This window comes from Pinus tabuliformis, chromosome 9, assembly GCF_031772625.1.
Source record: "Pinus tabuliformis cultivar Carrire ecotype Pingquan chromosome 9, CPIR1, whole genome shotgun sequence".
NCBI classification, from domain to species: domain Eukaryota; kingdom Viridiplantae; phylum Streptophyta; class Pinopsida; order Pinales; family Pinaceae; genus Pinus; species Pinus tabuliformis.
In genome coordinates this window covers 1,391,380,424-1,391,394,541 of record NC_142307.1, presented here as the reverse complement: position 1 = coordinate 1,391,394,541, position 14,118 = coordinate 1,391,380,424, and the positions used below count along the sequence as shown (strand labels likewise).

The following is a 14,118-nucleotide window of genomic DNA, read 5'->3' as shown; positions in this document are numbered from 1 at the left end:
TGTTCAAACATAGATATCTAATAAGTAGTCAACATAAGTCGTTGTTCAAACATACGTAGTTTTTTTATTTTAATTTGAAACCGAAACATGTGATCAGTGGGGTGTTTGTCAATGATTTAGTTATTCGTTATTCAAACATTCAATATCTCTAAATGAGTGTTAGGGTTTGAATGGTAAGTTCTCTAAACGAGTGTTAAGGTTTGAATCGTAAGGTCAAAAGTGTATTGTGACAATTTTTTCATTTATTTCATAAGTTATATAGTCAGAGTCGTCACATTATTCTCTGCACGAATGGAAGATGGAGATCGAGTCAACGGGAGTCTGTCAAAGCATTGTATCAAACCCAGCCGTGAGGAAATGGGAGAGAGGCAATTCGTAACGGTCTCTGATAACGCGTGCGACGTGGATAAGGGCCTCCTGAGTCCTGAGTACTCACTTATCCAGCCGCCTTTTCGTACCTGGCATCCATTCGCCATACTCATTCCACGGAGAGTATGCCTTTAAACACTTTTCCTACGCCACATCCATTCGCCATACTTGACTCGCCAAGTATTACACCAAGAATTATTCCCATTCCCTGAAGAGACTCGCCAATTCCACGGAGAGTATGCCTTTAAACACTTTTCCTACGCCACATCCATTCGCCATACTTGACTCGCCAATTATTACACCAAGAATTATTCCCATTCCCTGAAGAAACTCGGCAATTTTGGACGTGGTCAATAAGTCGCCTTCGCATCCCGCTACTATAAATTCAGGATTGCTTTCTTCACCACTATCATCTCCTCTCTTCTCTTCAATCTTTTGCTGCATCAGCTTTATATTTGTATGCGAACTGCATCTCGCTCCATACCTTTCCAATTTTACGTACAGGTTGCTGCCAGCGAGCATCAGTCACAATCAACTCAAACACACACCATGGATAAACTTGCAGAGATCTTTCAATTTGCCCAATCCAAGTTCAAGTCTGCAGAGCAGAAGATTAAAGGGTTTATGGTCATACAGAAGAAAAATGTTTTGGATCTCAACGATTTCAATGCAGGCATCACAGACGATCTTAGCGAGCTCTTTGGGAGGGGAGTCTCCTTCCAGCTTGTTAGCGCATCTCAAATCGATTCCGGTGGGTGGTGATTGCTTATTAATTATAAATTCAGTCCTTAATCTGTTTTGCAGTTTTAATTTATCAACCAAATTCAGCCAACTTTCATATAATTTAACCAACCTGCAAGTTGTTGTTGTGACTCTAAATTCCTTTTCAGGCAATGGAATTGGAAAGTTGAGCGAGAAAGCGCCTCTTCAGAACTGGATCTCTACTCATGAAGGAATACTCACGGGCCAGACCACCTATGGCGTCGAGTTTGACTGGGATTCCAACTTCGGAGTCCCCGGAGCATTCTTCATTACAAATTCGCATCATCACGAGTTCTTCCTCAACTCACTCACTCTTCAAGTTCCCGGTCATGGCAATGTCCACTTCGACTGCAACTCTTGGGTGTATCCCGCCTCTAAATACAACAGAGACCGTGTCTTTTTCTCTAATCGGGTACCGTAAACATATGATTCATCTCAAATATCAGATCATCATTCATTCATCTCACATACCTCGGACATATTGTTTTGAATATAGGAACTAACGAAATTATGGGCAACTAACTGTGGTAGAATGTTATCTGCAGAGTTATCTCCCCGAGAATAGTCCTCCTGCGCTCATTAAACTGAGGAATGAGGAGCTGCGAAACCTAAGAGGCGAATACGATGGAATGGCAGAGAGTGAGAGGAAAGAGTGTGACAGAGTGTATGACTACGATTACTACAATGATCTCGGAAACCCTGACAAGAATCTAGAACTCAGCCGGCCAGTGCTAGGAGGGTCTGAACAGTTTCCGTACCCCCGCAGGGGCAGAACGGGTCGCCCACGCACAAAAACAGGTGAGATTAGTTTTTATTGCCCACTTATATGTAGAACAATTCAATTCCTCTTTTCCCTCTCGGGCAACGACACAGGCCAGGGAGTAAAACGCCTAATCTTGTCGCTGGTATTGACTGTTGACAGAGCCCGCGAGTGAAAGCAGATTGGCATTAGACATGAGTCTCGATATCTATGTTCCACGAGATGAACGTTTTGGGCATCTCAAATTGTCTGATTTCTTGGCCTATTCCCTCAAGTCAGTCGCCCAATTCTTGGTGCCAGAGCTCAAATCGCTATTCGATTCAACCCCCAACGAATTCGACTCATTTGAAGACGTTATGAAGCTTTACTCCGATGGGATCAAGCTGCCGGAGAATCCAATTCTCGACGCTGCCAAGAATCTCATTCCTCTTGAGCTCATCAGAGAGTTCCTCACGACAGATGGCCACAAATTGCTGAAGTATCCCCTTCCTCAGGGTATTTCCAGTGAGTATTTCTCTTCTGAGCGCTATTCTGCATGTTCTTATTCCGCACTTGATATCTACTAGATTTTGTATAACTGAATTTGGTGGAACTGGATTTAACGGGCGCAGATGACAAATTTGCATGGAGGAAAGACGAAGAGTTTGCGCGGCAGACGTTGGCTGGTGTCGATCCGGTTGTTATACAGAGACTCAAAGTAATTAGCCCCTCTCTCTACTTTCATATAAATGTTGGAGGGTCAAGATCAGGATACAGAAAACTCAGAAAATTCTCTGGAATTTCAATTTTGTTTAGTCTGTACATAGTTTTAATCTTATGAATAATTAAATTGACAGAGTTTTCCCCCAAGAAGTACACTGGACCCGGAGATGTATGGTCCTCAGATCAGTTCTATTACTTCTTCACATATAGAAAAGAATATCGATGGGCTAACAGTGGAGCAGGTATTCTGCAATTCAGCGCTTGTTGCTTAATGTAAATCTGCTCATGTCTAATTCTTTTCATCTGCCCAGAAATTCATGTACTCATCCATTGATATGATGTTTTCAGGCTCTAGAGGACAACAAATTGTTCATTCTGGACCATCATGATGTCTTCATGCCTTACGTTAACCGAATAAATGCTCTGTCTAGAAAGATATATGCTTCTCGCACAATTCTGTTCCTTAACAAGGATGGCACATTAAGGCCAGTAGCAATCGAGCTGAGTCTACCCCCTTCAGATCAACGCCCGGAAAGTGTTCGTAAGGTGTTTACTCCTGCAGAGGAAGGCGCAGAAGGAGCTTTATGGCAGCTCGCCAAGGCCTACGTAGCTGTTAATGATTCTGGTTACCATCAGCTTATAAGTCACTGGTAAAACCTAATTAGCCACCACTAGCTAGGGGAATATACATGCAAAATCTGTTTAGTATTTACAATATCATTATATAATATAGGGTGATGACTGAGTCATGATCGCGTTTTTTCAGGCTTAAGACTCACGCAGCCACGGAGCCATTTGTCATCGCTACCAACAGACAGCTGAGTGTGATGCATCCCGTGCATAAGCTACTGAGCCCCCATTTCAGGGACACCATGAACATCAACGCTCTGGCTCGCCAAATTCTTATAAATGGCGGAGGCATTCTTGAAAGAACAGTGTTTCCTGGGAAGTATGCCATGGAGATGTCCGCGGTAGCATACAAGGACTGGAGGTTTGACGAACAAGGGTTGCCTGCAGATCTTCTCAAAAGGTAATTATAATCAATAGCGACAAAATCTGAATTGATCTATGTTTCATGATAACCATTTGAATTTTGATTAATATATCATATGGTGTGGCTACGACTTGACAGGGGTATGGCAGTGGTGGACTCATCAATGCCCCACGGGCTTAAGCTGATAATCGAAGACTACCCTTATGCTGTGGATGGATTGGAGATATGGTTCGCAATAGTGTCATGGGTTAAGGAGTACCTGTCCTTGTACTATCAGAACGATGATGCAGTGAAATCTGATAGGGAGCTTCAAGCATGGTGGACCGAAATCAGAAATGTGGGTCACGGAGACAAGAAGGACGAGACATGGTGGTACAGCATGGACAACGTGGAAGATGTTGAAAAGGCAATCACAACAATCATATGGGTGGCCTCTGCTCTTCACGCTGCAGTTAATTTCGGGCAATACCCATACGCAGGATACATGCCAAATCGGCCCACCATCAGCAGAAGGTTAATTCCGGAAGAAGGGTCTGAAGAATTCTCAGAGCTGGTGCAGAATCCGGACTTGTTTTTGCTGAGAACGATAAGCAACCAATTTCAAACGACACTGGGCATAGCGTTGATAGAAATTCTATCCACGCACTCCACAGACGAGGTATATCTAGGACAGAGAGCCACGAGTGAATGGAGTGGGGATGAACGTGTAACAGAAGCTTTTGAACGGTTCGGTATGAAGCTGAAAGAGCTTGAGAAAAATATAAGAGAGAGAAACGAAGATGCAGAAAAGTTGAAGAACAGGTGTGGTCCTGCTCAGGTTCCTTATACTTTGCTTTATCCAAACACCTCGGATGTGAGTCACAAAGGAGGACTCACTGGTAAAGGAATTCCCAATAGCGTTTCTATTTAGGTTGTGGTTGGGATGATTATGTATCAAATTCCTTACTGGAATTTCAAAGAGTATTCTTTACTTAGTTTGTATTTTAAAAATTCTCCTGATACGATTTCTTTTTTAAATCTTAATAAATTTCAGAAACATTTCGCTTCAAAGACTTATCTTCTTATTTTCTTGTTCATAATATATTTTAACTTAAAAAACTCTATCAATTTCATGTTAAAAGATCATACGGCTTCTTGATATTATATATCAAAGACATACATGTCTTCCTCTTATTATTAAGATTATTGATATTGTTACTTCTAAGTTCACAGAAAAAATGTGGTGTGAGAAAGATTTAGCGGCTAAAAGAAAATTAAGTTATTATAAGAAGGTCATCAACCCCACCTCAGAAGATCAAAAGTATCTCTCTATTTTAACTAGCTCAAAGAAGAAAATTAATATAGCAAAGATTAGAACAAATTCTCATGAGCTCCATAGTGAAACAGGTCGTTGGGCAGTTCCTAAAACGCCATGGATGGAAAAGATCTGCCATATATGTGAAAATAGGAACATCAAGGATGAAAACCACTTCCTCTTAGAGTGCCCCGCATACAACCACATTAGATCTCAGTTTCACAATCTTTGTTACAACACTGACCTTCCTAGCCTTTTACAATGTCAAAATTATAGTGAGCTCGGGAGGCTTCTCTCCAAGCTTTTTGAGCATAGAAATAAAATCTTAAATCAAAATAAATAATTTGTTTCTTTAGGTCCGATAGACCAATGTTTGGTCTCAGCGGACGTTAACCATCATCATCAATAAAATTTATTTTAATTATTTTATTTTAATAGAAATTAAAATTATTTTAAGAATATTTTATATATCATTTGCATTTTTTAAGTATTATATATTAATTTTGTAATAAATATAGAAAGAATTACAAGTTTCTTTTTCTTAATTATAAAAGTATTATTATGGTGATATTGGTATATATTTTAGAGTAGAGCATACAAAATTTTAATTGAAGTATTATTTTTATAATTATAAAAATAATTATTATGGTGATAAGCATGTTGTTGATGGGTTAGAATGCTCTATTAATACTTAAGGCATATCCCTGGTGCAAAATTCTAATTAAACTCTACATTGTTTGGTTTAGGGATCTCATCCATTATGTAGGTTTAACTGCCATCATGTTGGTTGAGTTTTGCTCTCGACAAAAGAGATGCTAAAGTTAGAGAATAAATAAAGCTTTGACAAATGCAAGTAAGCAACTTATGAAAATCAACACATGAGACACTATGAATAGTAACAACATAATATTAAACCATGAATCTCAAGAGAAATAGTGTTAGCAAAGCTCCAAATCAAACCCATGCATGTTAAAAACATAAGTTTATCAACCATGAATAAGTTCGTGATCAGTAACACCATGAAAACATAAATAAGTAGACAATCCTACACTAATATAATGCTCAAATCAATAAATAGTTTATTGACATAAACACAAAGTAAACACATCATATACTATCCATTCACCGCAAGAGAAATCCCAAAATGCTCGATGACACATGAAGGAACTGCATGCTAAGGCTCATAAAGCTTGAAACATTAAGCAAAAATATACATAGCACCATCACATGAGAAGTCCATAAGTCCATAAGTGGAAATATGAAATCACTTCATGCATTCACTAAAAGATTTATTAGTTCTCAAACAATATGCACAAATGAGTCCCCTAACAAAAATTCCATTACAATGAGCCATGAGGACATATTTATAGAAAATGGGGTGACCTTTCATTTATCCATGCCTCTTGAGATACCCCATGACCTTCACATCCTCACATGACTCTCTATTGTATCATAGCCTCTATTCTACTACAAACACATTACATCAAGAAAATAAATGCTCCTATTATATTAATCTAGTAATTAAGAGTTCGAGGACATCCAAATGCAGTTCTTGTGCTTGGTATGTGTGCCAAAGCTTGTACTCCTTTGCAATACTAATGACCTTATGTTGTTGCTCGTCTTCGTGTTTGTGAAGGCATTCAATGGAATCTAGCAACATAGTGGATTTTTTCATCTTTACTTGACTTGATAAGGTCATGAACTTTGTATACATCCTTGCAAGCTCCACCACATGTTGGGCAATTGTTTCCTTTGTAACCTATAAGTCCTCCATAGTAACAAATTGCTTAAAAGGACTCGGAAATGCTTGGATTTCCTCCTGTGACCTTACCTCACCCAATGTACCAATGGAAGGGACCTTATGCACATGAATAAAATATTCTAGACCACTCAAAAAATGTTTACATGAAGCTAAAACCTCGTCTACATCCTTTATCAACGTGTCATGCGAATGGATCTTGATATGAACTACACCTTTAACATCTTCTGCAGTTATCCAATCCTTTCTTGGGAGTGTTTCTGTTGCATCTAGATATTGAGTGGTCCATTAACGTAGGCTTTTAATGTTTGTTATGGCTAGTTTAAGCATTGTTCCTCTTTCTTTAGATTTTTCCTGTATAGTTGGGAAAGTTGGTAGGACCTGATCTAGCTTCATCATTTCTTAGTAAACTACATTGATGGTATCTTCTAATATTGTCACCTCTCCCTGAATAGATGCTCATAACTCTTTGCTTCTTGAATGAGTCACAAGTAAAGCCTAACTCAAATTTTGCAATTATGTGGTTCTTTGTTGAGAAGCAACAACCTTGACTTGCATATGAACAACCTTTCTATTCAATCTACTCATATTCAATTATGTGGTAGTGGCGAATACAGTTCCAGTTGATGAAACCATTTCCAAATTCATGGTGGTGTTTATGACATTCTCTTTCTTTGTGACCACAAATATTGGTTTAGTTGGATTCTTTGCATAACACATTTTCCTTTCTTGCATTATCTTGCATTGAATTTGATCGAAAGTAAGCTTGGTTATATCTAGCACCTCTTCTTCCTCCTCTTTTGGGAAACCCAATTCTTGTAGGGGAAGGTGTCCACCAGTAATTGGAGTAGAATGTGGGATATCCAAAGGAGGGACATCCTGCTACATCTGGGGTCCTTGTGCCTCTTGATCATTTATTGTTTTGCTTTGTTGTTCTCTGAGTAGATATTACTCAATTTGTTTAGAAAGAGCCTCTTGTTTTCTTTTGGCTTCCTCTTCTTCATGCCTTTTCCTATCTTCCTTGGCTTTCCTTCTTTGTTCTTCCCCAACTTTTCTTTTTAATTCCTCTTCTTCTTGCCTCTTTCTCATTTATTCCTCTTCTTGTTTCTTCATTTTTGGTGCTTGTGACGCAGGCAAGTTCCCTCTACGGGCAGAGGCAGCCCCTCTTGCCCTAGAGTGGGTCTAGTCACAGCAAAGACAATACCAAATCAAATTTCCTTAGAAAGTTGATGCCATGAAGGCTTACCTTCAAACTGTCATTCGATGAAGTCCCGGTTGTGTTTCTCCAGCTCTCATTCTTCTAATCACTTGTACCTGAAAGTAACATATAGAGCGCAACCACGAACATAATAGAGTACGACAAAAAATATCTACTTAAAGAGTCAAGGAGCTTCAAGCTGTCATTATGAAATTCGACATACAATATAGGAAAGAAGTTGTTGATTTGTATTAATGTAAATTAAAGTAGAACTTACAACCAAGCCTTGACGTCGTAAGCCTCCTGGAAGGGTCCTGTCAGCATGTCTCTGCAAGCATTCACTCACAGACTGTCTCCCAAAGGATGAATAATTCTCTCTCTCCTACCCAAAAGGTTAATGCTAGAACATTCTTACAATCAAGAAAGCTCCACTCAAAACCATCCCAAGCTAAGTTACATAAGAGGCTACTTCCACACTCTAGCAAAACTCTCTAGCTCTACTGTTGAATTATTGAACTTTGAAGCTACAAAAACTAGTTGATCTCAGTCATGGAGGAAGTATTTATAGGAGGAGGAGCTTCCATAAGACATGGGAGAAAGAGCTTATCCCTTTGAGAGGTTGCACAAAAGGTGGAACAACCATCCCAAAGGAGAGAGGCGAGCTCATCTGTTCCAACAACCAACCCTATGACCGTCCATGAAGCTGTTACACTTCGAAGCCTCGATGAGTTGTTTAAAAAACTTTCCAAAAGTTGATCGTCGTGAGTGCAACACAGAGACAGAGTGAAGACTTTACTAGGGCTAGTGCAATCTTGGCTATCTTCGCGGGTGGAACAACTGTTGTCCCGCGACAACCCAAAAACGTAGGTGGAAAAGGGTCTACTCCAAGAGTAGTGAACTGAGGTATTCTTCCTGAGATGACAAGGAAGATATTGACACATAATTTGCAACATGACACAAGTCAGATGTCAATAACATGGACCGGCAGCGTCCGAAATCAGGGAACGCGGGGTCGGTGACAAATTACTATGTAATAGATGCCCCCTAAAGCATGAAGGGCGAGAGAGTGGGAGGGGTGAAATGCTTTACGAATCCATAACTGAAACAGAACACCATCGCGGAGAACCTGCAACGACAATTGATATCTCTGATACATGAGTACATAGTGAAAGGAAATACATGTGCATAAGGCATGGGCATAGCCATCCATAAGATAAACATAAATGATCTGTGGTATGCACGTAGCCATCCAATCAGAAGAACCATATAAAAGAATCAGGTATGGCCGCAGCCATCCAATCAAAAGTGTCATGTATTCAATCATGAACCAATCCAGACAACCTAAACTTGTGTAATCTAAGCCCAGGGTCTTGAATCCCAACCCGATCATGGTAAAAATTCTAATATGCGAATAGATGTGCTGAAGTTGAGCATACTAGAAAATCGCTTAATTACCAGTCAATGATGTAAACCATTAGTAAGTGCAAGGGAGACCACCAGTAATGTCAATGGTTCTCAAGGTTCTGCTAGTACAATTCACGAAGTGTGAAGAATGATTTGAAGTCAAACACCCGTGAAATCACCCGATCGAAGGCCAATAATGAAAACCTGTCGTTGAATGTGAAGAACTTGCCATTAAGGCATGCAAGCTCCAAGGTACCAGAAATGAATCTCTAGATCAACTTCTAAGATAATGAGCTAAAGTCGACAGGAAACGATCGCTCTAAGGAGGGCCATAATTTTTCCCACATCATCGACATGAGACAAAGGAACAAGATAAATGTGGATGAGATAGAGAATCTGAAGAAGGTGTGTAAGGATACAAACTGCAGAAGGATTAAGCTCTTGAACATATCAGCAACACGACTCCGAAGTTTGGCAGCATTTTGGTACCAAGGGATCAAAAGTCATGATGATGAAGCAGGGATCAAATGGAATGAGGCAAAATGGATAACCCAAAACTGGGAAGGCCACCGATAGAGTAAGGATATCCCAACCCGACATGAAGCAGAAAGAGTGTCGATGTTCAAGAGCGACAAGCTGCTGTAATAATTAGTACAACCAACAGAATACTTCCAAATTTTCCCCCACCATTTCTGGCGAGTACCCCAATTATTTTTGAAACACAAGCTTGAAGGGGATAGCATATGCTTGTAATATAAGTTTGTCCTTCGGACAAATCCGACCTAGTCAATTTTAACGAGCCCTAGGAAGGAGAAGCTCGGTCTCATCATGATGACAAGTCCAATGTCGTCAGGGTTTAATGAGTTTGACATAGGTAAAACTCGGATTCTTTTCCATATTTAGAAAGTTTGAAAAAGATGCAGAAAAGAAAACTCCAAAGGTACCTTTTCATAAATTTGTCCCTCGAATCCGAAAAGGTAGAAAACAATACCCAAGGGAACCTATTGACCATGATAGATCAACGTATACCTTTTTCGTAAGTAATATATCCCAGACTGTAAAAGGGGTAAACTTATATTGGGTAGATGACACTTCACAGCTGTTAACGAGTTCAAAGCGACAAGAGCTCGATGATCTTTTCATGTTTCGAGAGTCAGAAAAGAGCTTAAAGATGACTCCAAAAGGGACTTTTCCATGTTTTTACCTAGTCTAAAAAAGTATAAACTACAACTTGTGAATCATCACTAGAGTACGTGGAACTTGTCGTTGCACAAAGACAAGTGTAAGATTTGTTTTCGATGTAAATATGCATGAAATACTCAAAAATAGACCTAAAACCCTAATCTAAAACCCTAATTGGCCGAAAAGAGCTTATAAAAAGAACATTGGGTAAAAAATAATTCGCTTTTTACTTTTTACCTTGGAGTGGAAAAATTTACCCTTGTGCATTGGCGATTTCGGCGATCGATTGGAGGAGTTTCAGAAGTTTGTTCGTGAATCCATCTGGTCTAGGTAGGCATCACACCTTTTTCCTGCATTTTTAGACAGCATGTATCTTATTTTTGAAGTGTTTAGTCGTGATTTAGAGGAGGTTTTCAGACGGAAGTGTCTGCAACAATCAACGTGGGTTCCTAGCTCGGGATTGCGAAGATTCGAATTTTCCAACGGAGCGAAAATGAGCTCTTCGCGACTGTACATCAAATAGTGGCAAAGAGCCCTAATTTTTCAAACTGCAGATTCAGGCTCAGCACACCTGTTTGAAAAACAGGGACGACGAGCCTCGAGAACCAAAATTCCTCAAATTTTAAGTAATTTCTTGAGATTGTAAGCACAATTACGGTATTCATAATTAAATATTTGTGTGTTTGCAGGGAGAAAAGCATGGTGATCGAATGGAAAGAGCGGAAACATAGCAATGATGATGTGTTGGCCATGGGGGGTCCAAATTGCTTGGACGTGCTAAGGAATTGCGGGCTCTTGAAGTTCTTCATGGTACCGTGCCTCAGAGCACAACCCGATCTACTTCAGTACCTAGTTGGAGCATGGGATCCAAATGAAGGGAGATTCAACATTCAGGGGTAGGAATTAGAAATGGCTGTCAATGACATCTATTTCCTGACAGGGTTATCACGGAGGGCAGAAAGGCCCCGAATGACAGGTACCTGGATCACAGGAGAGACGATGGACATGCTCATCGGTAGAATGTGTCCGGAGGCCTAGAAATCAGACAAGGAAGGTAAACTAAAAATAGCAATAGTAGTTGACTTTTCCAAGCGAGTCCTCCTCTCCACTATTACTAGAGTAGTTGGTTTGCAGGCCCCGCATGAGGCTACCAAGACTCAACTCCGGTTGGCCGCTGACTGCTTAAACCCTGCCATATTCAATTGGGTAGAGGCAGTATAAAAAAACCTCAAAAGGAAACTAACAAAATGTCAGCGAGGTGATACCAAACAGTTTGGGTATGGCCCCATCCTCGTACCATTCATCCTGGAACGACTGCCCATATTTCAGAGACAGAAAGTGGTCATGGCAAGGCCATGACCATGAGAGCCACAGATCACTCCCTGGGATATATTGATGCCTCGAGGAGGCGGTAGCCAACAGATGTCATGGAGACCAGAGTTCTTTGAGTGGCTAGATCACCAACTCGTTGTTTCAAAGTACTTGCCATATGCTGGGACGAACTTCAGGGGTGATCTAGACCTAGTACTCCCTCCTGGGGAACACTGGGATGATAGAGGTAACAAACTCATTTTCGATTTTAAAGAGTTTATAATTTTTTATTATTTTATATATATGTCCTGATCATTATATTTCAATCTTGCAGATGTTGGACCGAAAATACCTGTAGGTTTATCTCCCATTACTCGCATAGTCGAGAGGGAGTTCGAGCTACCTCCTCCTGGTGGAGATGTAGAGGATGAGATTGCCCGAGACCTGGAGGGCTTGAGAGAGGGGATCCCAGACTACACAAGATTCTAGGATGTCCCTCGACAGTACCAGCGACACACAATAGGGGTGTCAAACAGGATCCACCTACTGCTTAGACGTGTTGTCTGAGTAGTGGTGTGCTATAGAGAGCATCATGCAGATTAGACCCCTAGGTTTAGTTTCTGCCATTTTGAGAGACATGTTGTCTCATGATGTAACCTGAACACATATTTTTTGAGCACTACAATGTGCAACACATGATATATATATATATATATATATATATATATATATATATATATATATATATATATATATATATATACCTATGTTTTGTTTTATCAACTTATTATGTCTTAATGCTTACTTTACGAATGTCGCAAATGTCTATCTAACACATGATTTGCCAATGCATCTGTTAATATATTTGGTCTTCTAGGAATATGTTGATATGTAATGAAATCAAAATTCTTTTCCAGCAAACGAACACATAAAAACAACCTTAAAATCTGAGGGTTTCTAACAGAATAACGCACGTTGAGCTGGAGAACAACAAGCTGTGAATCTAGATTTACGATCAGAGTGTGAATATTAAGGGCAACAACCTCAGTCAATAGCTCAATAACTGCACTATATTCAGTGACATTGTTCATACTACATCCTAGACAAACACCTTGAAGATATACCAACTCATCGTGAGGATCATAGATAACCCATGCCGCGGAGGAAGGATTCTAAGTGCTGCAATAGGCACCATCAGTAAAACCGACATAAGGTGTGACAGACATATGCATAAGAAGAAAAAGGACACAATAAGTGAAAAATGCTTACACAACAAGCGAAACTTGTACAAAAATGAAAACACACTTATGTATATAGAAATGCACGAAAGACTCATGCATAATATTTCTTGAGATAAAGCCCGTTTCAAGGCTTATCTAAAGGATTGCCTTCATAATCAATCAGCTCATAGGCACCTTTTTGCAAAACACATTTTACACTGTAGGGCCCATGCCACATGGGTTCAAATTTACCTGCCCCCAGATTATCATGAGCTTGATCATACAACAGGACTAAATCCCCTTCAATGAAGGAACGTGGGTTGACCGTCTGATCAAAGTGGGCTTTCACTCGCTTCTTTTGTACTTCAATGACCAGTGAAGCAAATCAACGAGTCTCATCAAGTATTTTTAAATAAAGAATACGATCCTCCACCGAAGTGGTATTCGGCAGTAATTCTATAGCTAATTTAAGAGAAGGAATTTCACATTCAATCAGAAGGGTAGCTTCCAGACCATAAACTAGCTGAAATGGTGTAAATCCGGTAGCATCCTTAATCGAGGTTCGGTAGACCCATAGAGCTGAAAATAACATCGAATGTCAATTGGAATTATGCATTCCAATGGTACGCTGAAGCATGGTGACCAACTCTTTGTTCACTTCTTCGACTTGGCCATTGAACTGGGGGTAATATGGTGTCGAATTGTCGCGACGCAAGCCCAACTATGATGTCAACTCGGCCATCATGTAACTACGAAAATGAGAGCCATGATCTGTAAAAATGGCCTGAGGGACTCCGAATCTGGCAATCACATGATTGAATAGAAATTGAGCAGCTATCTTACCGTCGTTGGTCAATGTAGGCATTGCTTCGGCCCATTTCGTAAAGTAATCAATGGCAACGATGATATACCCATGCCCCCTGGCCGAGCAAGGGTTACAGGTCATAAAATCAATGCCCCACTTTGCAAAAGGGCCAACGGTAATGGGAGGATGTAAAAGAGAAGGCAGCACCCGCATCTCGTGTTAGTAGATTTGACACGCATGACAAGAATGGACGGTAAGAATGCAATTCTTGAAAATGGATGGCCAAAAATAACTAGCACGAAGAATCTTCTGAGCAGTGGCATAACCAGACATGTGACCGCCACAGGTGCCAGAGTGA

General features: G+C 40.2%; 1 protein-coding gene across 1 annotated transcript; it reads left to right on the top strand.

Moving 5' to 3' along the window:
* Window positions 1–746: 746 nt before the first annotated feature.
* Window positions 747–4,635, top strand: LOC149153712 (putative linoleate 9S-lipoxygenase 5). The gene is made up of 9 exons (XM_089438890.1): window positions 747–1,120; window positions 1,260–1,543; window positions 1,677–1,929; window positions 2,054–2,395; window positions 2,503–2,588; window positions 2,728–2,835; window positions 2,942–3,243; window positions 3,360–3,623; window positions 3,726–4,635. The coding sequence occupies exons 1-9, from the start codon at window positions 829–831 to the stop codon at window positions 4,495–4,497; spliced, it is 2,703 nt and encodes a 900-aa protein (XP_089295016.1). The 5' UTR covers window positions 747–828; the 3' UTR covers window positions 4,498–4,635.
* Window positions 4,636–14,118: the final 9,483 nt, after the last annotated feature.